Below are 16,867 nucleotides of genomic sequence, written 5' to 3'. Positions count from 1 at the left end.
TTCATTCATTTTCTACCTCGTGAGGAAAAGCGGTGGAAAATGAATGAATGAATTTCCAGAGATTCTTTCAATCCATCCATCCATTTTCTATGCCACTTATCCACATTGGGCTTGGTAGAGGAGCTGGAGCCTATGCCAGCTGACTACATGCTGGAGTAGTTGCAAGTCAATCACAGGGGGATTTTTTCTTTGTAAGAGCAAATTCCCATCCATTTGAATGGTACAGTATCTCAGCAAAAATGCTTTTACATCGTCATATTTACATTTAGAATAGGAAAACCTGATACCAGCAGTAAGAATATGAATAATAATAATATTATTAATAAGATAATTATTAATAAATAATTAAATAAATTATAAATAATTGATAAGAAACTTAATCTGTGTAGTTCATACATCCGCCTCACAGCCTCGTGATTGAATGGTAACATGTGCAGGCTGTACCCCGCCTTTTCTTCTGCTGGGATAGGCTCCAGCTCACTCCGGAACACTTGACAGTGAAGTTCCGTACTTGCTGTTGTGACGCAGGATGAAATAAAAGAACTGCAGCAGAGACTGGCGGATCTGAAGGATCGCAGCCGTTGTCTGGAGCAACAGATCCAGCAGGAGGAGCAGCAGATGGAGGCCGAAGACCTGGAGGGCTCTGTGCTGAGGAGCTGCACTGTGGCTCAGCTTCGGGACATGAACCGAACCCTTCATGACCTTGTCACCTCTGAGAACCGCAACCAGATCACTGTCTCTCTTCCGCCCTCTGTGCTCAGGTTAGCTTCTATTTAAATATGTGACAATATTGACAGAAGAAATCTGTGAAAAAATGCTAAAACTGTTTATTATTATTATTATTATTCAACCTGTAATAGGTTTTTTGAGAAGGCAAAAGCTGGAACTTTGTTGCGCTCTTTGCTAGTACAGTAGTTGCTACAAGTCCTGCAGTACTATGAGCCACCATGTGAAGGTGCTAAAGAGCTGTCAGTGACGTCTTAGCAGCCAGCAGATTTACATGTTACATTCTTGTTGACATTCTTATCATTAAATGACCATGTTTTGCTCCCTGCTTGGAAAAAAAATACTCTTAGAAGTACAAGAGTATTTTTGTTATGATCTGATGCATGGAGATCATAATTGAAGCCCCGTACTTGTACAGACAAGGAAAAAATAAAGAGGAGAACACATACAGTTTTAACTTAACAGGGGACACATGTGGGCTATTTATACAATTTTAATTCACAAATTAACCAAACATGCATGTTTTGGGATTGAAACCTACACAGAGATGCTCCAATAGAGATTTTAACTCATATTTCCTGTCCGTGAGGCAGACATGCTAATCGTTATGCCACCATCCTGCAATGAATGATAATGTTAATTACAGCAGAAGATAAACATTCCTCCCATTTTACTGCTTTCTGCATATTTATGTATAATTTCAGATGTGGACTGGATGAACAGTGCCAATATTGTTTACATCGCCAAGATCTCCCCCACTCTCACACCTGCTTGAATTTTAATTTGAATTTAACATTTTTTTCCCCCCCTAGATGCAAATGATTACTTTGCATCTCTGATGGTAATAGCTCACAAGAGAGCACTCTGGGATGCCTCTCTGTCTTGCCACTTGTTAGACAGACATGTAAATTGTACTTATCACCTTCCTGGTGGCGTGACCCACCATCAGTGGTGTAATTTGATATTTGACATACTCTCACCTCAACCGGAATGCATTTATTCTCACCGCTGATTGAAATTTTAGACCTCAGATTGGGTATTCAGCTGCAAATCTCAGTGTGGTGGGCTTTAGGGCAGCGAGATGATTGTGGGGCAGTTTTGCATTTATGGAAAAAAACGAGCAGGTCAGCCCACCCATCAAAATGAATTCTTCTCTTGATTTGGTGATTTTGCTCTTAGAAAAGTAAGACCTTAAAAGTTGTAAGGTTGGTGGTCTGACACATTTTAACCACTTTTTAACAAGCTGGTTCAAGGGTTCACACTTTTTTAGCAATACAGTGGAATCATAGGCTTCATCATTAATTCCTTCCAAACCAAAACGTATGAAAACTGAGACAATATTCCCCATATAAGACAATGTAAATCCAATAAATAGATAAATAGACAGCCAAAAATATTTGATAGAGAATAAGACAATATCGCACTACTTCTCACACTTGTGGCTAATTTATGACTAAAAGAACTAAAAGAACTAAAAGAACACATGAACGCAGTTTGGGAAGTAGTGAATTTTGACACTAATATGTTTCGAAGTCTTATGCAGAAATCATGATTTCATCTGACAAATCTTAAGTAAGTTTGATCAAGTGTAGAATTAGTACAGCTTCTGTTTGGACTGCTTCGACCTTAGCACATGTTGAACTCCGTTGAATAAAAGCATCTCATGGATCTCATCGCAGCTAATAAGTGATGCTGGGAACATAGAGTGTAGGTAGGAAGGATTGCAATGTTTATAGCGTGTCTTTCTTTAGAGCAGAGGTCTCAAACACAAACGTGGCCCGCAGGACACTAGTTTGATATGAAAGTTTAATGTTAGTGCGGCCCGCGCAAGTTTGATATGGATGCTGTATGGTATCATGTACCCAGAAAAAAATATTACGTTTGATTAATGTTCATGTTAAAGGTTAAATAACTGTTAATAGTTATCCTCCCTATCCGTGTGGAAGTGGTAAGTTTTTGGCTATTTAAGGAAATTAAAGGAAATAACTTGAAGGCTACCGTTTAGGTCGCTAGCTCTCTAGTTTGCGAGTTAGCATGTGTCTCAAGACCCGGCAGTTGCGCAATATGTTGTAAATAAAAAGAGTATAAATGTGACTATAGTCGTGTTTTGTCATGTCTACAGGGCTCTAATAATGCTTTGTTCATTTTAATCTGAAAAAAATAATTTGTCTACCCACCAACTATATGTGGTTTCTTAAGTTTTTATTATTTGCCGTTTTATTATTATATTTATTTATTTATTACTGATTGATTGATTTTCTTTATTCTTGATTTGTTTATTTATTTTTCATCTTATTTTGTGTAGAAAAATAAAAATTATGATATTTGAGAACAGTGGAATGTTTTATCAGAGCTTTTATTGTAGAAAATCGGAACCAAAGCACTGAAAAAGTTTGTATATTTTTCTGTTTTTAATAAATGCGTTTTGTTTTTTTGGAAAACCTGATGTGGCCCAGTCTCACCCAGACCCTAGCTCCAGTGGCCCCCAAGTAAATTGAGTTTGAGACCCCTGCTTTATAGTATGTCAAAAAATCTATCACAATTTGTTTCGAAAGCTAAATTACAGGGTTCATTTGTCTCAAGATGAAAGTCACAATGAGAGAGACAACAAAAGAGACTGACAAGGTGTGTGATGAAGACATTGAGAGGCTGTTCAATTCTGATGATGGAGAAGATGAACTTTTTTAACTAGTCGTCCTACACTCATTGTTCAGCGCTGCTTTTAGATAAATTAGAAGTTTTTAAATCTTTGTAAAAGGCTGTAACTTTTAAGATGACCTTGAAAAAGTGACAAAAGGACTAGACCACTGTTGACTCCTACATTTGGCTATGAACAGAAACAAAAAGAATTGGTTTCTACTATTGAACAGTAACATTTCTATTTCCTTTTGCAGACTCCAGGAACAGGAGCAAGCATTGAATCTATCCATCAAGGAAGCCACTTCCAAAGTAAGGCAATTTTGTGGGTGAAAATCGGGCTCTAAGATTGAATGTGTATAGATTTCTAATGAGTAGTAGGTGAAATTGAAAGGAGCTATGGTTATCCACAGCTTGATACATATGCATGCTAAATTTCAGTGTTTATATTCATGTGCTTATTTCTATTTGATGAGGCAGTGAACTCTCCACAGTTGTAGTGGAAGGGTCAGAATCAGCAGGAGATTTGAATGAATCCCCGGTAAATAATGCAACAGGAGACAGCTTCAGCTATCTGACATCCGTTTCATGCATAAAAACTGCATGAAAAGTTTGCTATTGACCATGTGGAAATGGGTAAAGTTGGAATTATGGTTATGGTTATGGTTTTATTTCATTTGAACATGCATCAGATTACAATTGAGTGCATCCCATAATCAGTTCACAGTTCCACATGTCCAAAAGGAGTAGGAAGAAGCAAAGCTTATTAAATCCTACCCCTCCATCTGGTACTTTTACAATCAGTAACTGTTACATTTGTTCACTTCCTGCTTTCCATAATACAGTTTAAGGTTTGTTTTTTTTTTTTTTTCAATAATGCACCTCGTACCGAAGTATGAGGTGATATGAGCATCCAATGACATAATGGGTACCATAGTAAGTGTCAATATAGTGATATGTATAGCACATCATGACTGGTTCAAGACTCTTCATCCTTGTATTTAGCAAACATCAACTGCTTGTATTGTTTCTTGAATTGGCTCATCGTTGTGCATTGTTTGAGGTCCTTACTCAATCCATTCCATAGTTTGATTCCACATACTGAAATGCTATGGCTTTTTAACGTAGTCCTAGCATAGAAGTGTTTCAAATGTAGTTCTTCCCTGAGATCATATTTCTCCTCTCTTGTAGAGAAGTATTGAATGACATTTTAGGTAATTGGTTATTTTTAGCCTTATGCATTATTTTAGCTGTTTGAAGATGAACTATATCAGCAAGTTTAAGTATTTGTGATTTTAAAAATAAGGAGTTAGTATGTTCTCTGTAGGTGGCATTATGAATTATCCTTACTGACCTTTTTTTGCAGTACATTTAGCGAGTGAAGATTGCTTTTATAGTTATTAGCCCATATTTCCACACAATAAGTAAGATATGGTAGAACCAGAGAGCAATAAAGAGTGTGGAGTGATTTCTGATTGAGAACAAGTTTTGCTTTCTTCAATACTGAAATATTTCTGGCCACCTTATGTTGTATATTTGTTATATGAGGTTTCCAGCTCATATTTTCATATATTGTGATCCCCAGAAATTTGTTTTTCGTTCACCCTTGTAGGCGGCATTATGAATTATCCTTACTGACCTTTTTTGCAGTACATTTAGCGAGTGAAGATTGCTTTTATAGTTATTAGCCCATATTTGAATTAAGAGACTGATTCATTCATTCATTAAAAGTTACTTAAAATGTTACTTTTTCAAAAGAACCTACTGATGTTTGTGTATCACAAATTCCTTCTAGCAGTTCCCAGTGTATGTAATGCTTTAAATAGAATTATGCAACCCTGACTGATTTCTCTATTCCTGTATGAAGACTTCCCTCGGTGATGCTGTCTTCCTATTAGAAAAAGCTATCTATTTGACAACCTCTTTAAAGTGTTGCACAAAACTGTGTCAGGCTCAAGAAGAAAACATGACAGCGAATCCAGCTCCGCGTCCTTTTGAGCGGCGACTATACATAGTTCTCCATAAGATGAGAGGTGCATCATGGGAATTGTATCTGGCTGTCTTTCAAAGCGAATAGGCCGAATAAAAACAGAAGCTCAAAGGGCAGATGTGGGCCAGACAGGCTTTATCAGTAGCCATCAGCTCCTGCAAGAGCCGAGGTGTCGCATCCCCGTCAGGACCGTGACATTCACTGCTTTTTTCCTCTCTGACATTCTAATGGCGTCTTTTATGGAGATTTCACATTTCCACGTGTCCACATGAAAGCAGGAGAACTCTTTGTCTTTTTAAAGGTTACAGGCATGTAAAACATCAGGATTTTGTTGTGTATTCAAAGAAGACGTGGGTATAGAGGAACGGAAGTGATTCTGTGAGAATGAGTTAAAAATGAAACGGGAGCTGTAAATGAGCCGTGCATCCTCTGGGATGCGGGATGCATGTGACTTTTAGCGAAGATGCTTTCCTTCGCTGTCCCTCTCCTCTCGCTTTACACCTTTGTCCTCTTCTTGTCTTTCTGTAGGTGGTCATGAGTCAGAAGCTGGGAAGCAGTTTGAGGAGGAAAGTCAGTGAGACTGAAACACATCTCTTAACTCTGCAGGAAGCCAAACTGGCAGCCATCTCAGGTGATTCCACGTTACACCTTCTACTTTCTTCATCTACAGCTGAGTTAGTGATTGCTGTTTGGTCGTAACATATGGCCTATTATTCATGAAAAAATATAGAAAAAGTTATATGTAAGCTGCATGGCAGCCGAGTGGTTAGCGTGCAGGCCTCACAGCTAGGAGACCCGAGTTCAATTCCACCCTCGGCCATCTCTGTGCGGAGTTTGCATGTTCTCCCCGTGCATGCGTGGGTTTTCTCCGGGTACTCCGGTTTCCTCCCACATTCCAAAAACATGCTAGGTTAATTGGTGACTCCAAATTGTCCATAGGTATGAATGTGAGTGTGAATGGTTGTTTGTCTATATGTGCCCTGTGATTGACTGGCTATAGTCACATTTATACTCTTTTTATTTACAACATATTGCGCAACTGCAGGGTCTTGAGACACATGCTAACTCGCAAACTAGAGAGCTAGCGACCTAAACGGTAGCCTTCAAGTTATTTCCTTTAAACTTAAATAGCCCAAAACTTACCACTTCCACACGGATAGGGAGGATAACTATTAACAGTTATTTAACCTTTAACATGAACATTAATCAAACATAATAATTTTTTCTGGGTACATGATACCATACAGCATCCATATCAAACTTGCGCGGGCCGCGCTAACATTAAACTTTCATATCAAGCGGGGGCCTCAGGGGCCGCGTGTTTGAGACCCCTGATCTAAGCGATTTTTCAAAAGCCGCCCCTCTCCATACTGTCCATTTTTGATGATTTGGACTGATTTTTGAAGACACACAGATTATTGTGTTATCGGGCTATATAGACATGGTATGTACCAAAAGAAAGATTACTCTCATCTTTCATCTTAAAAACGTTAGTTTCTATATTTTTCTGTTACGTAGTAAATTTCAGAAAAATATCAGTTATAAATATCAGTATAAAAAAAGAGAAGGCTTTTTGTCAAAAGATACATTTAAAAAATAACTTTCAATTTGACACAAATGTAGCCATGTACGGTATATTTTATCTAAAATGTCGACTATGCCACAACATAAACAACACAAAAATTATTATTATTATTTTTTTACAAATATAACACCATGAACTATTTACAGTTTTCACATTTGCACTGTACGTGCGCGCATAAAAATTTCCCTTCAATGCATAACCAATGCCTTTCCCCTCCTGGTTGCTACGGAGCATATATTTCAATGGGAAAGATCTTGGAAAATGCACTTCTGCCAACTTATGGCTGTTTTTTCTGCTTAAAACTGTACCAAAGGTGCTCTCTTCTATTGTAGAGTTACATCATCACCTCTTTGTGCTTCTCTTGAAAAAATGCATAATATTAAGGATTGGAATCAAGCATACCATTTTCCTTCAATTGTCATTACATTTTCTATTAATAGTGGTTCTTTCTACATTTATATGACAAATGTTACTAAAGCATTATCTGCAACATGCGAGGTTATGCAGTGTCCTGAAGTGGATTGCATTTGACCTTAGTGGTTGTACCGTACACATAGTTCCATTAGCTTTACTTAATTACACTATTCATTTTTAAGCCACTCGTTAGAGGTGAGAAGTGTAAGCAGTAATGTGTTCCTCACTGCAGGTAATGACTTCACCAGTGCCAAGGAGCTGAAGGCTGAGATGAAGGTGGTGTACCAGGAGCAGGAGAGACTGGAGGCTCTGGCCAAGAGGCTGCACAGTCTCAGCTCAGGGAGCAGCCAAGAGCTGGCCAGGATGAAGGAGCAGTGGCAGCAGCTCAGACAGGAGCTGGAGCAGAGGGAGGGGCAGCATGGTGAGTCTGGCTGCTCTCAGATTAGACTTTTCAAGTAGCTCACGTAGCATGCTCATGACTGACTTTAAAAAGACAACAAATGCTATTACAAATATAACAATTGGCCCAAATATGATACGCTCACACATAAAATTGGTGCATTCCTCGACTCCTCCTTCTCCTCTTCACTGAGCATCCGTGGTTAGTTTGTGCGTCTCATCACTTTTCCCCTGACTTTTTGGAGTCTTCCTGATTATTTTGTGCAAGGTGGCGTCACTTATTACTTGCAAGGTGAGCAGTCACGTTAATTAAATGGAATATTTTTTAATGACAATGTAGTCGCAGGTGAGAAGAGCGTGTGATAGGTTTTGATTTTGAGTCTTTTTTAGTTATGTTAAAAAACATTAGTGTTAAACTGCCTAAATTTATAAATATTAGTATAGTAGTGTGGTTAGTTGCTACTTAAACTGAACAGATTCTATTTTGGTTTAAGTGTGTAGACTTTCATATACGGAGACGGTATTACTCAAATGGCTCATATATTATTATGCATGCCAGAAACGACCTCCGGGACCAAAAAAAAGCCTTATATCTTTCATAGGCCTCATTTGCAATGAAAAACACCTCTTTAAATATGAATAGAGAAATTAACCACTGGGTATTTTTTGATGTTGCTCCATGCTGGGAGTCATCAATGAACGGTGACTTCTCTTGCAAATGATCGAGAAACCTGTCATCTGTCCGTTGGGACTGGGTTTTTTGTCAGTACTTGCGGGGGGTGATTGAGGGGAAAGACACTTTAGATCAGGGGTCTCAAACTCAATTTACTTGGGGGCCACTGGAGCTCGGGTCTGGGCGAGGCTGGGCCGCATCAGGTTTACCAAAAAAAAAGAAAAAAAAAACGCATTTATTAAAAACAGAAAAATGAATAAACTTTGCTTTTGTTCTGATTTTCTACAAGAAAAGCTCTGATAAAACATTCCACAGTTCTCATATATCTTAATTTTTATTTTTCTACACAAAATAAGATGAAAAATAAATAAACAAATCAAGAATAAAGAAAATCAATCAATCAGTAATAAATAAATATAATAATAATAATAATAAAACACCAAATAATAAAAACTGAAGAAACCACATATAGTTGGTGGGTAGACAAATTATTTTTTTCAGATTAAAATGAACAAAGCATTATTAGAGCCCTGTAGACATGACAAAACACGACTATAGTCACACTTTTTATTTACAACATATTGCGCAACTGCAGGGTCTTGAGACACATGCTAACTCGCAAACTAGAGAGCTCGCGACCTTATAGCCTTCAAGTTATTTCCTTTAAACTTAAATAGCCAAAAACTTACCACTTCCACACGGATAGGGAGGATAACTATTAACAGTTATTTAACCTTTAACATGAACATTAATCAAACGTAATAATTTTTTCTGGGTACATGATACCATACAGCATCCATATCAAACTTGCGCGGGCCGCACTAACATTAAACTTTCATATCAAGGCGGGGGCCTCAAACTAGTGTCCTGCGGGCCACATTTGGCCCGCGGGCCGCGTGTTTGAGACCCCTGCTTTAGCTTGTGTGAAGTAGCCAATTACTTCCGAGCCACCAGCTGCAGACATGACGCACTGTATATCATATCAACGCTCTAACTAGTGGAGACCTGAACGCTGCTCAAAGAAATCCATTACTTTTTTAAAGGGTTTAGCCGCTTGGCATTGAGGTTTTGAAGACACCGCCTGCAGTGCTCCTCCAATCCATCAGTCACAGGCATATTTCTAAAAAGGTCACTTCGCTCTGTGAGGCTGGCGCTTGCATCGGGGGATGGGGAGGAGTGAGGAGACACCAGTGCGGGGAGTGGAGCTCCAGTAGCAACCCCAGCGTGTTCAATCAGCCATCTACATCCTCTGTTATCAAGATCATTAGTGGCTACAGCTTGGCCAGAAGTGTGAGTTCCTGTCACTAGGGGGCACACTTTCATTGTTACAAGTGTTATTTTTTATAAGGTTCTGTTGGCCTTTTTGAGTCACATTTATGAATGATAATGATTGATTTATTTTAGATCAGTGATTTTCAACCTTTTTTGAACCACGGCACCTTTTTTACATTGGAAAAATCTAACCAAAAATGTTCCAAAATGTCACCACGACCTCACACGTGCATCAATAAGTCTATCGGAGGAACAAGGTAGGTGTTGCCACACGGACCAATATTACATTGCTCTGCCAGTCTTTACACCACAGACACTCCACAGTAGCCACGTTTTTACATGACCACTTTTTCTCTTTCCGAATGACCTTTCGGGAAACAATGGTATCCGTAGAAAAGAATATTCCAAACTCTTGTCTACATGCGTTGTGAAAATCCAACAGAATAGTCAATAGGGCATGCCCAGTAAAACGTAAACATCAACATCACGTGATACCGGCTTCCCCAATTTATTCTTTCACTTGTTGGAATAACTCCGTATTGCCAGTTTTTCGTCTGTCCAGTCTTGAAATTTAGTTTGAATCAAAAACAAACTTTGCTTAGTCCAGTGCCGATTGCTGGCCTCCATTTTTAAAAGTGAAGAACGTCTGGATCTGCGTGTTACGTCATATCTGAGCATGCGCTGAAAGAACGCACCCGGGATAAATTTAAACAGGAAAAGATCACATTCAATCTTGCTAATATTTTATAATTAAACTCAGGACATGTTTTATATAGATATATATTTTCTTTTTTAATAAAACTGCACTTGTGAATAAAGAATAGAAGGGTTTAGATTCTGTTCCACTGATGGCGGTAATGCACACGAAAGCTGCTTGCCAACCGCCAATAAACAACAGAAGAAGAAAAACACCACGAAGAAGAACGCACCCTGACAACTTTCCGTTTGAGCGGGTACAAGATACCTCAATCGGATTTGGGAAAGGAATATTCCATCCCTGTTCAATTCTTTCCGTTTGAGCAAATAAACCAAATGCAATTGGAATATTTGGGTCCATGTATACTATTGACATAATGGCTATTGACATTCATTCATTCATTTTCTACCGCTTTTTCCTCACGAGGGGGTGCTGGAGCCTATCCCAGCTGTCTTGGGGCGAGAGGCGGGGTACACCCTGGACTGGTCGCCAGCCAATCACAAGGCACATATAGACAAACAACCATTCACACTCACATTCATACCTATGGACAATTTGGAGTCGCCAATTAACCTAGCATGTTTTTGGAATGTGGGAGGAAACCGGAGTACCCGGAGAAAACCGAGGGTGGAATTGAACCCTGGTCTCTTAGCTGTGAGGTCTGCGCGCTAGCCACTAGACCACCATGCCGCCCCCAAATGATGATTAATAAATGTTAATTATAAAAAGTGATATTGGATAATTCCTGACGGTTTCTCAAGGTACACTAGTGTGCCGCGGCACAGTGGTTGAAAATCACTGCTTTAGATTGTAATTACATATTGCCTTGACTTGAGGATTAAACTACCAGATTTTAGATGCTCTTTACAAACTGATCACTAGACAGATGTGACAACGCCAGCTATCTCTAACCATATGTTATCATATCATATATAAATGCATGTTGTGCTTCAGTAAGGACAATGCAGCTCTGACGGACACACAAAAAAAGCCAAGTAGAACGTTCCGGATAGACAAAGGAATCAGGAATCGTGTGCGGTATGTTGCGGGTTAATGATTGGGTTTTCGCTTTGCTTAAATGCTCAAGTGGGCGCACACAAGATGGCAGCAGTAGCAATTTCTCAATGTGTTTCTGACACCAAGCGAGGGGCTCATTAAAGTGTCAGCCTACTTGGCAATAAGGATCTGGCACTCGCTGACTGGAACCTACAAACGGCACATTACCGGTTTTTGGCTGGAGGGGGTTACAAATGTCTCCTTCAAAGTCAAGGTGGCCGCCGAGGTAGCTCCTCAGGAAGCATCTCATCAGAATACAAAAACACACGTCTTGAGAAACACCATCACAATAGCTGCAGAGCAAAACAAGACATCTTGTTGAGTGTCTCAGCCTGCTGTACACCCTGTAGTGTTTCGGGTGGGGCTTTAGGAGCCATTATGGTCCTAATTGCCATTGGCACAAGTGTTGATGAATACTAAATCCATTATAGCCAGAGGTTTGACTCCCAGCAGAGAGCATAATTATGTCCCCGAGAGGGATTTTGAGTGATGCTAAATTTTCAAATAAATAATTGAAGAGCAGACAACATGGGTAAATGACCCACCAGGAGTCAGCACAATCAAATGTGGAAGTGGGGACAGTATGTGTTCTGTTTCATTTACCCAAGTATTCTGGAAATGCTTATTTAACACAAGTCTCAGTATGCATGCAGGCGGTGAGCTCCCAATTTGAAGTACTGAAACACACCATGCTGATCCAAATATCAGGAAGAGATCTGTCGGGATCGCCATTAGTTCTGCTCTTTAAGAAACAAACATATTAACATATTATACATGCATACAAAATGTCACCATGACCTCACACGTGCATCAATAAGTCTATCGGAGGAACAAGGTAGGTGTTGCCACACGGACCAATATTACATTGCTCTGCCAGTCTTTACACCACAGACACTCCACAGTAGCCACGTTTTTACATGACCACTTTTTCTCTTTCCGAATGACCTTTCGGGAAACAATGGTATCCATGGAAAGGAATATTCCAATCTCTTGTCTACATGCGTTGTGAAAATCAACCAGAATAGTCAATAGGGCATGCCCAGTAAAACGTAAACATCAACATCACATGATACCGACTTCCCCAAGTTATTCTTTCACTTGTTGGAATAACTCCGTATTGCCAGTTTTTCGTCTGTACAGTCTTGAAATTTAGTTTGAATCAAAAACAAACTTTGCTTAGTCCAGTGCCGATTGCTGGCCTCCATTTTTAAAAGTGAAGAACGTCTGGATCTGCGTGTTACGTCATATCTGAGCATGCGCTGAAAGAACGCACCCGGGATAAATTTAAACAGGAAAAGATCAAATTCAATCTTGCTAATATTTTATAATTAAACTCAGGACATGTTTTATATAGATATATATTTTCTTTTTTAATAAAACTGCACTTGTGAATGGCGTATATAAGGGTTTAGATTCTGTTTCACAAATGGCGGTAATGCACACGAAAGTTGCTTGCCAACTGCCAATAAACAACAGAAGAAGAAAAACACTACGAAGAAGAACGCACCCTGACAACTTTCCATTTGAGCGGGTACAAGATACCTCAATCGGATTGGTTAAAGGAATATTCCATCCCTGTTCAATTCTTTCCGTTAAACCAAATGCAATTGGAATATTTGGGTCCATGTATACTATTGACATAATGGCTATTGACATAATATTCACAAAAAGATCAAATTCAATCTTGCTAATATTTTATAATTAAACTCAGGACATGTTTTATATAGATATACAGTAAACCTCGGATATATCGGACTCGGATATATCGGAAATTCGCTCACAACGGACGGATAAAAAAGAACCAATTTTTCTGTAATGCATTTCCAATAAAAATTCATTGCATATATCGGATTTTTTATAACGGATTTCGCCTATTTCGGACAAAATCTCCAGTCCCGTTCCAATGCATTTCCATTAAATTTCCCTCGCATATATCGGATGGCCGCATCGTGGCGCTCCGATTCGCCGAATCGTGACAGGCCGCTATACGACGTCATTTGCAGCGTTTGCAGCGTTGCCTGCGCGTCCAGGTACATTTGGAAACATAGTCAAGGAAGTGCCTTTTTATAACAGATAAAATCCGATTTACGCATATACCGGATATAAATCCGATATATGCGTAAAACGGACATTTTCCGGTATACGCATATAACGGATTTCGCTTATATCGGACAAAACCAGTGGGAACAGTTGAATCCGATATATCCGAGGTTTACTGTATATAATGCATAACTAATGCACACGAAAGCTGCTTGCCAACCGCCATTAAACAACAGAAGAAGAAAAACACCACGAAGAAGAACGCACCCTGGCAACTTTCTGTTTGAGCGGGTACAAGATACCTCAATCGGATTGGGGAAAGGAATATTCCACCCCTGTTCAATTCTTTCCGTTTGAAACACACCATGCTGATCCAAATATCAGGAAGAGATCTGTCGGGATCGCCATTAGTTCTGCTCTTTAAGAAACAAACATATTAACATATTATATACGCACAATTTGAGCCGAGGGTCAGGAGAACTCTTTCACCAGCATCCCTTATGTTCCTCCTTAACGACTTCAGTCACCTTGATTCTACTTTCAGGCAGTTTTGGACTGTATATCAGTCCAGCAATGGAAGTCCACATCCAAATACTGCCTTACAGAGTTATTACACAAATGCAATTTTCCTCTTAATGGAGTGCTGATAGTAACGCCGAGGGCATATATGATTTATTCATTACCCTGCCACTTTTAGGGTGCTTCTATTGAGGACATGATGGAAGGTATGACAGCTCTTCTTCTAAAGAGGCTCACAATGATTGAGAGTGGTAAAGTGGTTAAGTGGACCCGGGAGAGTGTTTCCTGCTTTTTGTTTCTGAAGTTTTTAGGCATTAGTCATTCTTCCTGTGATTGAGTATGGGATAGGATGCCTTTCCATTGTCACGTTATTATTACCTCACATCCATTATATCTCAATGTACGTATGCCCAAAGGAATCGCTACAAAAACAATCTGCAGCGTCAGTCAATGTATGTTCTTGGTACAGACCATTGGTTCTCTTTCCGGGCCAGGGTTGTGTCAGGAAGGGCATCCAGTGTAAGAACTAAGCCAAAACCATTCATGTGGTTGACTCCCTGTGGTCACAATGCCACAGCACAGTTGGCAAGTTTGATAGAGGAACCAGGAAATGGTGAAATCTCACTTCCATTGTAGACTTTGTAGACTGAATTTTAACATAGAGGCAGTTGTTGGTTCATTACAACATGGATGACTCAACATGGACCGACATACCTGCCATCACAAGCTTGACTTTATTCAGCCGTGCAGCCTGAATTCATTACCTAGCATGTTTTTGGAATGTGGGAGGAGTGGAGTTTGCATGTTCTCCCCGTGCATGCGTGGGTTTTCTCCGGGTACTCCGGTTTCCTCCCACATTCCAAAAACATGCTAGGTTAATTGGCGACTCCAAATTGTCCATAGGTATGAATGTGAGTGTGAATGGTTGTTTGTCTATATGTGCCCTGTGATTGGCTGGCCACCAGTCCAGGGTGTACCCCTCCTCTCGCCCGAAGACAGCTGGGATAGGCTCCAGCACCCCCGCGACCCTTGTGAGGATAAGCGGTAGAAAATGAATGAATGAATGAATATGTACATATACATACATACACACACATAACACCTCATTACTACACATGTCTGAAAAGGAGTAGGAAGAAGCAAAATCCTACCCCTTCTCCACGCCATAACAGTTAACAATTCAATAAGTGATTTTTCCACAAATATAATCACAGAATCTTACATAAGACAAAACAACAAAAGAAGAGTGGGAACAACGGACACCCCATTACAGACAAGAGTGATACAGTAAACCTCGGATATATCGGATTCAATTGTTCCCACTGGTTTTGTCCGATATAAGCGAAATCCGTTATATGCGTATACCGGAAAATGTCCGTTTTACGCATATATCGGATTTATATCCGGTATATGCGTAAATCGGATTTTATCCGTTATAAAAAGGCACTTCCTTGACTATGTTTCCAATGTACCTGGACGCGCAGGCAACGCTGCAAACGCTGCAAATGACGTCGTATAGCGGCCTGTCACGATTCAGCGAATCGGAGCGCCACGATGCGGCCATCCGATATATGCGAGGGAAATTTAATGGAAATGCATTGGAACGGGACTGGAGATTTTGTCCGAAATAGGCGAAATCCGTTATAAAAAATCCAATATATGCAATGAATTTTTATTGGAAATGCATTTCAGAAAAATCGGTTCTTTTTTATCTGTCCGTTGTGAGCGAATTTCCGATATATCCGAGTCCGATATATCCGAGGTTTACTGTACATTGCTTGGCTAGAAAGGCTACATGTACGCCAAAGGTGGAAACATTGTGGGCTGCGTATCAACAGAATGGATATGGTGATGAGAGAAAATACATTCCTCTATCCACATCCAAAATTGAATGTTGACTTGCCATGGACGTGTGCCATCTATCCACAAAGTTTTGTTTTAAAGAAATCATCTGCGTAGCTTTTCTGTAATTCAGCTTCTTATTATATGCGGTACCCAAATATGGTTTTTGTCTTTGGATTCCTTCCTTGCATCCATGCATAGTCCCACAAGATGTTTCTGTGTGTCAGCTGTAGCCAGGGTATTGCTATGCTTTGTGGTCCCCAAGCTGAACAATATCATGGGTTATGGAGTGTGTGAGATACCAGCTTGTGCCCCCCCCCCCCCCCCATTCCTTCAGTGCCAATGCTGCTTGGCTGCTGCACCGTTCAGACATATCCACACTGTGCATAATCCTCACTGTGTCCGTGGTGTTACCTGCAGCGCAGCGCTTCAACACATTCATCACAACTAATACTTTCAGCTCAGTTACAAAGACACACAATTGCTCTTCTGCCTTATTATGCGTAAGCTTTTATACCATGCATATCATTGGCGCTGCGTTAGCGTAAGAGCCGCCTCTAATTTGTTATACAACACGGAAGCCCCACAGATGTCGGGTATTGTTACGAGGCAAGTCAGGAAATGACTGCATTATTCATTTTCAATTACCGTGCTGTTCAAATGCTCGTGTAATGCAGCAGCAAATCGGTAACACCTTGCCGTCGTTAACGGTGCGATAAATCTGCTCCATTTGCTTTGTCTCTATAAATACCAATTCTAACCTATAGTCAGCATTCTTAATCAATTTTTATGTTTCGTTTCATCACTGCAGTTATGTCTTTACTGAGAAACTAAATTCATTCATTCATTCATTTTCTACCGCTTTTCCTCACGAGGGTCCGGGGGTGCTGGAGCCTATCCCAGCTGTCTTCAGGCGAGAGGCGGGGTACACCCTGGACTGGTGGCCAGCCAATCACAGGGCACATATAGACAAACAACCATTCACACTCACATTCATACCTATGGACAATTTGGAGT

General features: G+C 40.0%; 1 protein-coding gene across 7 annotated transcripts in view; it reads left to right on the top strand.

The window, feature by feature from the left end:
* Positions 1-16,867, top strand: part of disc1 (DISC1 scaffold protein) — a 70,463-nt gene that overhangs the window by 15,895 nt on the left and 37,701 nt on the right. For all 7 annotated transcript variants that reach the window (XR_009120401.1, XM_058058850.1, XM_058058851.1 and 4 more), the window contains 4 exons: positions 529-761; positions 3,621-3,675; positions 5,882-5,984; positions 7,585-7,773. Coding sequence is in view for 6 of the 7 variants with exons in the window: in XM_058058850.1 (XP_057914833.1) it covers positions 529-761; positions 3,621-3,675; positions 5,882-5,984; positions 7,585-7,773 (580 nt within the window). In the remaining variant the exon portion in view is untranslated. The remainder of the gene's footprint in view (positions 1-528; positions 762-3,620; positions 3,676-5,881; positions 5,985-7,584; positions 7,774-16,867) is intronic.

Source organism: Doryrhamphus excisus, chromosome 20 (genome assembly GCF_030265055.1).
Source record: "Doryrhamphus excisus isolate RoL2022-K1 chromosome 20, RoL_Dexc_1.0, whole genome shotgun sequence".
Lineage (NCBI taxonomy): Eukaryota > Metazoa > Chordata > Actinopteri > Syngnathiformes > Syngnathidae > Doryrhamphus > Doryrhamphus excisus.
This window is presented reverse-complemented; position numbering and strand designations above follow the sequence as displayed.